Here is a 12,754-nt window from a genome sequence, read left to right as displayed (position 1 = left end):
TGCCTAGTCACTACATTAGCAAGAGACCAAGATTCTTGTCAATGAGAAGCGAAGTAGGAGGCAAGACATTAAAGCAACATTATAGAGATTGTTGAATCACAAGCTACAAAAGGGACAAGAACCAACATTAAAGTTTCTGGAAACATTCATATTTATAATATTACAGAACATTGAACAATATTGGTTTCATAAAATTACAAGGCCAACCTAATCTGGGCCTAAAAACAGAAAGGACAGGGAAACTACATAAATGTTGCATACCATTAAGATACACAACGATGATACTGCGCAAGAACTGAAATTTAACATTATTAGTTCGATAAAGTTACAAGACTAAACTACTTAGGCCTAAAACCAGTAAGGCCTAAGATATTTGTGCCAGGCCATTACGATACACAACGGTAAGTCACATGAGATTGGGTAATCTCACCACTATAAGTCACTTTGAGTACCTGCCCTTTCTCATATCCATAATATCGTACAATTGCATCTTTCATCGACATTCTTGGAAGCTGAAAAACAAGGAAGAAAAATTCTAGTAAAAAACAGACTCATTGTGCAATTAGATGTCGTGTGATCACCAAAGAAAACAAAAAGCAAGATTGTGATCAATCAATCACTCAACTGATGCAGCAGGACAAGCCTCATACGAAGTAACAAAAGATCAAGAACAATGCCAAAATCTTCTAGAAACAAGAACTTCCTAGAACATCCTTTATTGGCTTTAAAAAGTTAAAAGGGCCGAAATTGACTATTAGAATTAACACGCCCACACTGCTGACTACTCCTTCTGTTTCAAAATAATAGGGACACTTTGATATTTGACACTATTCACGATTTCAATTTGACTATCATTTGTCATTTACGGGTAACAAAAATATAATCGTGTAAGGTCTTGTTTGATTCGTCTCGATATGTACTTTCAAAATATCAACTTTTTATAACTTTTACGAATACAAAATTAGAGACATTAATGTCCAAACATTTATATTGGCAAGCGTGAAAAGGTTAAGTGTCCCATTATTTTTGAAACGGAGGGAGTATATGCCATTCTCTCTCTCACTCTCAAAACAACCCTCTTTACCTCCCTTCATCGGTTCATCCATTTCTTACCCTTCTTCCTATCCTCCTCTACATATCCTTGCCACAAAACAAAAACATAAATATTCTCCGAAAAGAAGTTTGCGACTTTGTGAGTACTGGCTCAGGAATTCCGAAATGGACCTTGACTCATACTGAACCACTTAATTCTAATAATATGTGTATCACTGGTGTTCTATACACAGTTGCACCAAACAAACATACAGCTAAAATGCATAATATTTCAAAAAACATATATTGTACATGACAAATTTTATTATCCATAGTATATGCGGTTGATAAGCTGCTTACCTGCTTTTCTTCCAAATTGTATTTCTTCAAGAGCTTTTCTTTCTCCCTAGGAGTCAGCACTTGATGCTTTGGCTTCAAAACATGACTCGTGATATTCACGAGCAAGTCAGTTATCTGAAGACGCAGAGAAAGTTTACATCACTTAGGGAGTTAAGCATGAGGTAGAGAAAATTTTCATTGAAACAAACTTTAACCATTTAAGTACTTCCCGTCATAAAAATTTATACAACAGAACAGGATGTAGAGCTCCCAGAAACAGAATGAAACTCAACGAGGGAAATTAGCATTTAGTATTATATAATTCCACAAACTTACTTGAAATATCTCAACTTTAAATTGGAATTGATCCACAGCTCTCTGAGCTTGGCTTGTTATTTTACTTTGTAATATCAGTATCAAGCCATTCAAACCTTCTTTGTTAACAATCTGGGCTCCAATGCCACGTACTGTATTCACTTTGACTAGCTGAGGCCCACAGAATATCACCATGATCTGCATTCGACATTAAGGTAACCTGATTAAAATGAGTTATCCAGATTTTAATAGTAGAAACAGGTAAGTGCAAAACGCAGAGAGTGAGGGCTTCACCAGTTCAATATATTAGATATAACAGTAACAAATGCAGCTATTTAAGTCACGCAACTACAGGTACACAAGTATATACTAAATATGTATCTACCTTAACGGCCAATCACAGCACGTAGAAAGTGGGAGATAGGCAATGCATTCCCATTTCCCAGAGACCTATGTTTGAATATTTTCATTGCACATAGATAGTGTTACTGCACATAGATAGTGTTACAATCACAAATGAAGTAAAAATTTCATGAATTATTTCAGGAACAAAGAATATAACACTGGAAATGACTCGACAATTCCAGAAGATCAGAAGTCACATTTTCTGCTCTTATACATTATCTCTGCTCAATATACCCATATATTTGTACACAAATGCACTTGTATCCAATTGAAGCATGCAAGAAAGCTGGAGTGTCAACATTCTCATCAAATTATGGACTCATATAGTCATATATATATGCACCAACTACAGCTTCAAAGGTACCAAACATACAAAAACTGATACAAACCCTTTCAAAACTGCAAAAGTACACATTTTCCATTCAATTAAAATGCCACACCGCAGATGAGTATTTAACCAGATCTTTTTTGCTAGAAAAAAATTGTATGGCCAAGCTCTCAAGTCGACCAATTGGCCATGCAATATCAGTACATCTTCAGTGAAATGATATAAAAAGTATACAAATTTGGTTACATTCTCCCAAAAACTTCACCAGATACCCAGCTGGTACCCATTAAACACTCATCATAGTCCGTAGCTAATCAATCGCCTATTTATTCAACAAGTTAAAATAATATAAAAAATTCGAGAACGACTACCTTAGTGATTAAAGTCTTGGTTTAGGACTCAGTACACAAGACCTGGGATTGACTCCCGTCCACGCACTTTGTAGCTCTCACTGTCTCTCTCTACTCACTCGCTTAAGCACAGGCGCGCGCACACATAAAGGGAAATGGGGAGAAGGTTCACCAAGCTCATCCAAGTACAATAAATAGCACATGCAAGCAATGCAACATGAGTCAATTGTCAAGCAACTAAACGATAAACAAGTGAACACATACAAAACACATCATACATAAATCAAACACAAAGCTATCAAATTAACATGAATTAAACAAACCCCACAAATTTCTAAATCCAATTACTAAAATTATTCACAAAAAAGGATAAAATTTATTAATAAAAAAATGGGGGTTTAGAAATGGGGAGAAGGTTCATCAAGCTCATCCAAGTACAATAAATAGCACATGCAAGTAATGCACATGAGTCAATTGTCAAGCAACTAAACAATAAAACAAGTGAACACATACAAAACACATCAAACATAAATCAAACACAAAGCTATCAAATTAACATAAATTAAACAAAACCTACAAATTTCAAAACCAAATTACTCAAATTATTCACAAAAAATGATAAAATTATTAACAAAAAAAAAGGGGTTTTAGAAAAAGGAAGGAAATTTGTTTATACCCTTTTAGACTGATCGGCTTGAAGGACAGAGGCGATACGGAGGCGATCAAGGTCAGGTTTAGGGCCAAAAATACTGCGGAATTCATGAAGAGTTTGATTGATTTCGGAAGAGGGGATAATATATCCCCTGTCTTTCAGCATCTCCAGCGTTGTTCTACGAGCTAAATAGTAGCGATGGCTCTCGGTTGTGCCGTCGTCTATAAAGCTGCTCAAACACCGCCCCACAGCCTCGCCGTTGATCTCGCCGTCCACCTCCATCGTGTTGTCGGGTTGATTTGTAGCAGGGTTTTTGTTGGGGGTGTCAGGGGTTTTGGAGGAGAGAGAAAGCGCACGGGAGGGCAAAGTTCAAAGTCTTCAAACTCAAGCCGTTAGAAGTGTGAGCTGGCGTCTCTTTCTCTTGATTCTTTTTTCTTTACCCTTTCCGTCCCAAAATAGTTTGTCATGGATTTTTTTTCGTTACAAATGTATTTTTACACTTTATTTTTTTTATTAAAAAAAAAAAACTAAGCATATGATTGAAACTAGTAGTGAATCCAAAGTAGTCAATGTTGCAACATAAAATTAATAAAACAGTAGATGGAAAAAGTGGAGAAAGAAGTAAATAGTACACTATGATCATATGTCTTGAAAAGGAAGGAAAAGCTACGTGTAAACTATTTTTGTCAAACGACTAAAAAATGAAGGAAAATTTGCGTTACCAATTTCAATTATGGCCGATTGTCTTTAAAAGGTCATAACTTTTGATTAACTTATGACAGTTTTAACTTCGGGGATCTCCATTCTAATAGGGTCATGTGAGTATGTGACTTACAACCTGTTAAATAAGTTTTTTTTTTAATTTTTTTTAATTCTTTTTATATAACTTTACAAAAAAAGGTTACATTAGATTAAAATAACTTTTTTTTAACCTTTTTCCCCTTCATCCCCTCAAATCAAAGTTCATACTTCTAATTTTCTAAATGCCAAAACCCTTAATTTGGTTCATGCTAAATCCCTAAAAATCTCGTCAATTTTAGCCATCTTCCTCATTTTCTCTATCCTACCAAAAAAAATGGCTAGGCTTTTGCGATAACTGACTTGCAAACCTTTAACTTCCAGTAGATTTATTGTAACATGGTCCCATTAAAACCCACCAATATGTCTCCCACGTTGTTTAACCAGTCGCAATTCTTCTCGGTCGAACCAAGTTTAAATCCTAGCAGCAACCAGAAAGAAGTGACATATCTCAGCAAATCGCAGATTTATCATTTGGGTATTTCTTGGACCCGATTTCGCCACCTGGGCTAAAAACCCCTTCTATCGTCTCCCTTCTTGCTGATCCCATTGTCGTTCTCCTCCTTACTCTCCGTAATTGTTACCTCCGCTGATCACCCTACCCAAGCACCCGCTGCCCAAACTCCAACCCCAAATTGATCACTTCTCTCAAACCTTAGCTTTGCAATTTTTCGATTGATTTTTCTGCAAATTTCATAACATCCACGAAGTGTACTCTGATGTTGCTTCCTCCACCGCCGGTGTGCACCAATTTTTTTAAGGAAAGTGGAGGTTTGGGGGTGGCGGGGTAAGAGATGGGAATTGATCATGGAATTAAATTGGCCAATTAGTTGAAATTGATGAGTAAATCAAAATTGACTCTCGTATTTGTATTATTGCATACTGAATTTAGTAAACAAAATTAGGGTCTTTCTACGTTGTACCCCTGCATGTATTCTTTGATTTCTATGTTGTACCCATGCATTTAAAAACTTCCACATTGTACCCATGTACTTGTAAAATTTAGTCAATGTATCCTTGTTGTTAATCGACGTTTAAAATTCCGTTAGTTTTTAAACAAACTAAGGTTTTTCTATATTATAATCAACTTTATGTTTGTTGTTAATCAAACATTAAAGTAGAAAAATCTTTATTTTTAATAAAATATAACGTAACTCGTTAACATTGGGTTGACGACAAGGATAAAAATAATTAATTTTTGCAACTTCAAGGGTACAATGTGTAAAATGTAAAACGTTTGGGTACAACATATCAAAGAACTACAAGGGTAGAAAAACCAAAAAAAATAATCAATTGAGGGAGAAAAAACAATGTTGGTGGCACTTAATATTTAATGGAGAGAGAAAGTGGGGTAGTTGTTTGGGAGGAAAGAGAAAATGGGGTGGTTGTGAGGGAGGAGAGAGATGGATATATTTCCGTCTCCGATGCGGGTGGAGGTTAGAATTTAAATATCTAGCTGGTGGTGATTATGGTGTGAGAAGGGTAGCACATGGAAGCAGAGGAAGTAAATTAAGAATAAAAAAATAATCAATCAACCGATAAAAACATGTCAGGTGGCTATCTTAACTGATCAATAGGTTAATAATGTGTAAGGACTGTTTATAATGGAGATGCCCCAATGTTAAGACCACCATTGATTTATAAAAAAATGAGAAATTTTAAAAATGATCTTCCGAAGTTGGAACCGGTAACGTCAATTTTTCCAAAAATGATTGCTTGAATATGTTTGTGAAAGGAATACTTTTTCTTTGTTTTCAGCGGTTGCAATTTTGACTTTTACGTTATTCACACACTATACTTTAACTATATTTTATGATTTATATTTTTAAAAAACATAGTCATGTGAAAGTTTTTTTTATTTGTCCTAAATGTGTACTACATGCAGTGGCGGATTCATGATTTGAGAAATGGGGGTACGAATAAAAATTCTTATAGTCTACCAAAGGAAAAAATGTCCGGGTCCAATTCCGCTATAAAAAGGATTCAAAAAAATGGTCTACTTACGGTATTAAAATAGGGGTCAAAATTACTCGTTGTACTCCGCAATATTTTATTCTAAATAATTAAAATCTAAACCCACCGTTCATTTCATTTATATTATCAACTATTTACTAGTCTTTCAGTATATTCGATAAACAATAGAACAATTAGAAAAACAAAGGGAGTAGTGAACTGTGTATATAAAAACCGTTAATGAAATTAAAAAAATAAAAAAAAAGACACCTAGCATTAATTGTGTTCACAAATTTTATTTTTAAAAAATTACATAACCCATGCAACTAATTTTAGCTAGGTACAAAAGTGAAATTCACAAAACATGATGTATCTATGTAATTGAAATTAAACGAGTAAAAAAGAAACTCACAAATGATATAACCAAAATCATTAAAGAGTTGATAGAAGAGAAGACTAAATTCAATAAATAGTTAAATGGTGGAAAAACTATTAAGTGCTAAACAATGAGAAAGTAAAACATTAAGGAGCTAAATAAATGGGAAAAAAAGTGGTGAAACATAAGAGTTACTAGGACTCAACCCCTGCACCTCTTTTGCTCCAACATAATGAGGCTAAACACTCAACCAACTGAGACAAACTCATTTGTGTTCCAACATAATGAGGCTAAACACTCTACCAACTGAGACAAACTCATTTATGTGATACATAATAGGGAATTTTAAATATATACGAAAAACTTGTTACTATTAAATATTTTTCCACGGACCTAGGGAATGGATGGGCAACGGTACCCCTTGTACCCCTAAATGTCTAATTGCGCATAGTAACAAAGAAATGGAAATTAGTTCACTACATGAAGCAATCTAAACTATGGTCAGAGAAAAACATTAAGCTCACAGACTCAACCCGACTCGTATCTGCTGTTAGGCATAAAACTATTTATTAGCTAGCCTTATTTGAATGAACTCAAAAGGCGTGGTCTCATTGGCTTTGAGGAATGGTTCCAACGATATATCCTGCTCTTTCGTAGCGAGGATGGAAAGGACAGTTTGAGAATTGATACCTTTGTGGCAATCTTATGGAGTTTGTGGTTGGCAAGAAATGCTAGAATCCACAAGAATGAGGAGGGACATGCAAGGAGAATTTTGATTGGTGTATCACAAGAAGTTCATAAGTGCAAAATTTTCAAGAACAACCGACTCGAACCAGGGAATAATGATGCTTCTTTGAATACACAACACTTAGTCCAACCTCCTGGATTCCACCACGTCCAACTTGGCAAGGAACAATCCTTTTATCCTAACCTTGTTTTGCAGGTTGATGGATCATGGGACAAGCACACAAGGAAAGCAGGAGCAGGATGGGCCATCTATACTCCACCCACGAAGTCAACAACAGACGGGGGAGGATCCTATGGGTTAGCTCACACACCGTTGCATTCGGAAGCTCAAGCATGCCTCAATGGAATTTTATGGTGCAAAAACCAAGGTATTGATGAGGTTTTAATCTTAACGGACTCAACAACCCTATTATCCAATTTGGAGAATACAACAAAGGAGCCACACATTACCATATTATGGACGTTGGCACGAATCAGGGAGGTCGCTTCTACCTTTAAGGCATGTGTCATCACTAAAGCGGATCGACAACAAGTCCAGAGAGCGCACAACATTGCCAACAACTGTCGAGTAGCCGGGTTTTCATTTTCGTATAACATAGTATAAGGATCTTTAGCTATTGTCAAAAAAAAAAAGGAAAAAAAAAAGGCGTGGTCTTGTACTTGTTTATGACCGAGTTCAAGGGGTCTTATGCAATCGATTTTATGGTAAAAATCCTCGTTTCTTGTCCATTTATTGTGCCAAATAACAATTAATGCCCAATTTAAAATCTACTGAAGACTTTGAATGGCTTAGAGTCATATTATATTATTAAGATCTTGTGAGTGAATATTATGATGATAAGCTATGTGTTTCTCATGATGTCAGGGCGTTAGTTGATTATGCCACTTTTGGCGTTTTGAATTTGAACAAATTTCAGGGTTCTAGGTTACAGACACAGTTAATTGGTTGATGGTTCAATAAATTTTACTGCATGCCCCCACAATCCATTATAATTATATTATGCAACCTCCAAATAAAGTATCCATGCGCATGAGAAACTAGGGACCATCTTTTATCCTTCCCGTGAGGCAAAGTTGAAACTTTACAGTTTACACTTTACACTGAAATTGCGAGTTAAGATAAAGGATGGGGTTTAACCTTTCACATTTTTCTCCTTTAAGGACCTACACCTTTTTTTTTCACCTTTTAGGACCTCATTTTATTTTCCGGCCACTTAACCCAACTTTAACTCACCGGTGGTTAATGTAAAAACTAAAAAGGTAAGGTCCTTTAAAATTAAATTTTTAATACTTTTTACAGCAAAATAAAAAAAGCGCAATTGATTCCTAGCTCCTCCCCTTTCTTTCCCTGCATATTTTCATCCGTTTTCATTACAATTTGATCACCTAAATCACATCATTTTCAATCAATTCTCACAATTTTCCAAAATTTCTGGGTATTATCAATTTTCTCTCTTCATCCCTTATGTCGTCACTCCCGTCCCGAATATTAAGAAATTTCCACTTATTTCAATCAATTTTGCATTGGAGGTACCGTGATTTTCAAAAATTCAATACTAAATCCGAGCCCAACGTTTAAAATTTTGATGTTTTTCTTGTAAATTAGGTAAGGATAGGCTTGATTTTAGAATTAATAGAGGGGAAGAAGAGATGGATACGAGCAAAAGAGCAGTATAATCATACTGGAGCTCTCGGATAATCGATGAGCTACTTTTGATGAAGATAAGACCCTATTGTTAACAAATAGACATAGAGAAGAAGAAAATTGTGGAAGATATACTGTTTCGTACATAGTAGATCACTCCACACCCGGAACCCATAGGAGAAAAAGTGTAATTTGTAATTAAAAAATCGGTAAATAATTTGCTGCATTTCAAGGTTGAAATACAACAACGCCGCATCACTTAACAACAACTTAAAATCAATGTCTATGACTATGGCATGTAGTTACCTACTATCGCAACTCATTTTTGCAGCACCTTAGCCTTAACTTCGATTTCCAGGTGACACATGCACCATTTCTTTTTAATTAATGTTTTTCATCTTTATTTTACTAGCATTACATTTTTGTGGCATTTTTCTGGAAACTCTTTGGTCGAATATTAATTTTCTATTCTTTTCTGGGTATTTTGAGATATGACCAAACAATTGTATTTGGACTGAACAACTTTTCTTTCCTTCAAAATAAAATTGATTTAAATTTTATTCCCTACAAAAAAAAAATTTAGTTCTCTTTTTTTCATTGGCTATTGAGCACACGCGCGTTAAAAATAGCAAAAATAATTGTAGTTGTGTCAAGTGGATTTTAACTCAAGGACCTAAGCTTTTAACTAAAAGGACTAAATTTTTTTATGTTTTGGTTGAATTTGACCGAAAAATGAATAGTAGGTCCTTAACGGTGAAAAAAAAGGTGCAGGTCCCAAACGGTGAAAATTGTGAAAGGTTGGACCCCAACTTTATGCATAACTCCTGAAATTGCTCAATCTATAACCATTGTGGGGTTGACGTAAAAGGTATCACATCCGGCATCTCGCATGGTGTTTATCATCTACCCGGGTGTAAAATGACACAATTGCCCTTCCTTGAAGTGTGACCTGAGCCCTGATAAATGCCAATCTGAAAATATTCAGGATCCAGTATAGACCTGAGGAGGCCTTCTAAATCACTACTGGGTATACCATTTAAATGGTATACTAAGGACACATATGTAATTGCAGGTGGGTTTTATTGGTTTGGCCCACTCCTTTTTCTTTTCCCTTTATTTTTTCATTCTCTCTCTAACATTTCTGATTTCAATTTCAAATTTCAAAATTTTATTTATTTATCTTTTTTTCTTTTGTAAAAGTGAAAATTATGTAAATGGTTAAAATTTTCTCTCTCTTCTAAACTCACTCCAAAGTCTCTGATGTTTGGCAAAATCTACGGGCATCTCTAATGTTCAATTATTAGGGTTTCTCTCCTCTAATTCAGAGATTTGGGACTGAACTCCATCGCCGGTGTCTAAAGACTCATCTCCACCGCCGCTGTCTCACAAAACCACAAACTCAAATCGGGTGAATGTCAGCATTGTTTCAAATTCGCCGGCCGCCGGGCTTGGTCTAGGTATGTGTTGCTCCTCCTTTGTCCTCTTTGTCTGTTTGTCTAATTGAATTACATTATTCCCTCTGTAATCTCTCAATTTACCTGAATTAATTCTGAATTATTGAATTATTTTCTAATTCTACTTTTTTAATTTATAGGGTTTGTGTAATTGTGGTTATTGTAGAAGTAATTCTCTTTAAATTTCATCTAATTTTGTAATTTTTCTGCTAGGAAGCAATTCTCGTTCTTTAGAAATTAATGTTTTAATTATTTTGAAACTAAATTGTTCTTCAGGCTCGAAAGATGTTCAAGCACGAGTGCACGAGACTATGGTTGTCATCAAGATGCTCCAGAAAGTGGTATTCAATTTCTTCTGTATTCAATTTCCAACTTATGCATTTGCTGTGATAATTTATCGCATTTGCCTATTTATTGATATAGTTAAGATTGCTATGATCGTAAGATATTGAGAGTTTGGATTTTGTGTTGTAAGTTAATTTGTTTGATTTATTATGTATGCTCTAAATTAGGTTATATTAATTCGGATACCTTTGGAAATTTAATGAGATTCTACCAGCATTAAGGATTTGGATGATGAATAGCTTGAATGAGTGATTTGTGGAGTGAGTGTTGGTTTATATGTTTTGTTAATTTTCTTGAAGTTTTGTCAGTTAAGACGATGAATTCTTTCCTGTTGCCTAACTGAGTATTGCGGGCATTGGTTAATGGGTTGAATTAGTGAGAAAGGTGTAGAGGATGGATATTCCTAGCAAGAACACTGGCTTTTTGTGATGCCATATTCTGAGGATGATGAAGCTATTGGAAGTTTGGAACTGGTGTTTTGATAATTTACCACTGGGCGAGAGGTAAAATGTGTTTGCTATTGAAGAATTCTAGTGTTCTCTTTGTATAGTTAGTTGTCTATTTAGGTTAGAACCCGAATTACTTGTCTATTTAGATTAGAACCCGAATCACTTGTCTATTTAGGTTAGGACCCGAATTACTTCGCTTATTTTAGTGCTTAGTTGTGGGTGATATTGGCTTATCGTATACTAATGATAAATTATTAGCGCGTAGGTACTTCCTTATATGTAATTTTGTTTTTTTGATTTTGGAGTCTAGAAACCCATGACAGATCTAAATCATGTTTTGTACATATGACTTCGCTCTGTGAGATGATTTGTAATTATCAGGGACAGTTTATATTTGGTAGATTTCTTCAGCTATTTTAACTTCAATTATCCCTGAGCTATGAGATCTGATATTGCTATATATCCAAATAATTCCTCCCTACTTTACCTTGAGATTGCTACTTTCTTGCATGAATGATCATCTAGCTAATATATTTGTTTGATGAAATGTCTCATGTGAGGTTTTTCTATGAAGGTTCCAAGAAGAGGTCATGGCTTTATCCATTGTTGGAATTGAGGCTATTCTTGCCAGAGATGATCTTCAAGTGGCATTCGAGGATAATAGTTGTTGCTATTTTCTCTCCTTGGGACCTTTTGGTTAGTTCTTTCTCATTTTATCACACGCATACGAGTTATATAACAAAGTGTCTTATTATTCATAAAAGAGTAAAACATAATTATCCCACGTTTGATGCTAGATTGATAGATACTAGAGTCATGAGGATGAAGTTGGGAACTTTTTTTTTAAGAAGTAGATAGGTTTAGAGCACGGAGAAGTTCTTGGTTTTCATTTTTGGTAGATGTTCAGGGACTCGGGGAGGGTATCTTCACGCTTTATTAGATATTACCTCCTATAGCCTATAGGTTGGTTAAACCAGTGTGCTTGTTTCCTATGTGGTTTCTTAATTTCATATTTGTCCAGTCTCTTCTTTTGACTTATCCATCATATTGAATATTTTGTCATAGAGTATCTTCTCCATCCAATGTTTACTACTCATTGTCTTACTTCTCTTTTTTGTGTCCTTGAAGTTTGGAATGATGGGCTGTTTATGTTATGTCTAGGTCGAGATCGATGCTATATAAGATTAGGAGGTAACACCCAATTGTTTTGGGTTCTTATCTGGGAGATCGATAATAGGTAGATTATTATTTGGGTTCTATGAATATTTGTTTTGTGGATTATAATCTTACAATATACTGTCGGACAACCAACTTATTCAATTCTAGTACTAATGAGGTTTGAAATTGGTCCAGGTAAAGTTCCTTGGTGAAGATGGGGACTGGGGAGGACATTCCAACTGCAGGGGCTGTTGTTATTTGCTCTCATTGGGACCTTTTGTTAAGTTCTTTTCCTTTTATCACACGCATACGAGTTATATAACAAATTGTCTTGTTAGTGGTAAAAGAGTAAAACATAATATATTATTTACTTGGTAGGGTATTTACTTGTATGAAGTATTGCCTTTC

At 35.1% G+C, this 12,754-nt stretch overlaps 1 protein-coding gene across 1 annotated transcript; it reads right to left on the bottom strand.

Annotated features, from left to right (window-relative positions):
* Positions 1–133: 133 nt before the first annotated feature.
* Positions 134–3,851, bottom strand: LOC110777633 (DNA-directed RNA polymerase V subunit 5A). The gene is made up of 4 exons (XM_021982218.2): positions 3,446–3,851; positions 1,708–1,884; positions 1,393–1,506; positions 134–512 (listed from the first exon to the last, which is right to left on the bottom strand). Exons 1-4 carry the CDS (start codon positions 3,701–3,703, stop codon positions 387–389), a joined length of 675 nt encoding a protein of 224 aa, XP_021837910.1. The 5' UTR covers positions 3,704–3,851; the 3' UTR covers positions 134–386.
* Between the last annotated feature and the right edge of the window lie 8,903 nt (positions 3,852–12,754).

The sequence above is a fragment of the Spinacia oleracea genome, chromosome 1 (assembly GCF_020520425.1).
Source record: "Spinacia oleracea cultivar Varoflay chromosome 1, BTI_SOV_V1, whole genome shotgun sequence".
NCBI lineage: Eukaryota > Viridiplantae > Streptophyta > Magnoliopsida > Caryophyllales > Amaranthaceae > Spinacia > Spinacia oleracea.
This window is presented reverse-complemented; position numbering and strand designations above follow the sequence as displayed.

Coding starts and splice junctions, on each gene's coding strand:
- LOC110777633 (XM_021982218.2), bottom strand. CDS start 3,703: ATGGAGGTGGACGGCGAGATCAACGGCGAGGCTGTGGGGCGGTGTTTG. Junction 1,885..3,445: donor AAGCCGATCAGTCTAAAAGG/GTATAAACAAAT, acceptor TGTCGAATGCAG/ATCATGGTGATATTCTGTGG. Junction 513..1,392: donor ACAATTTGGAAGAAAAGCAG/GTAAGCAGCTTA, acceptor CTTGTTTTTCAG/CTTCCAAGAATGTCGATGAA.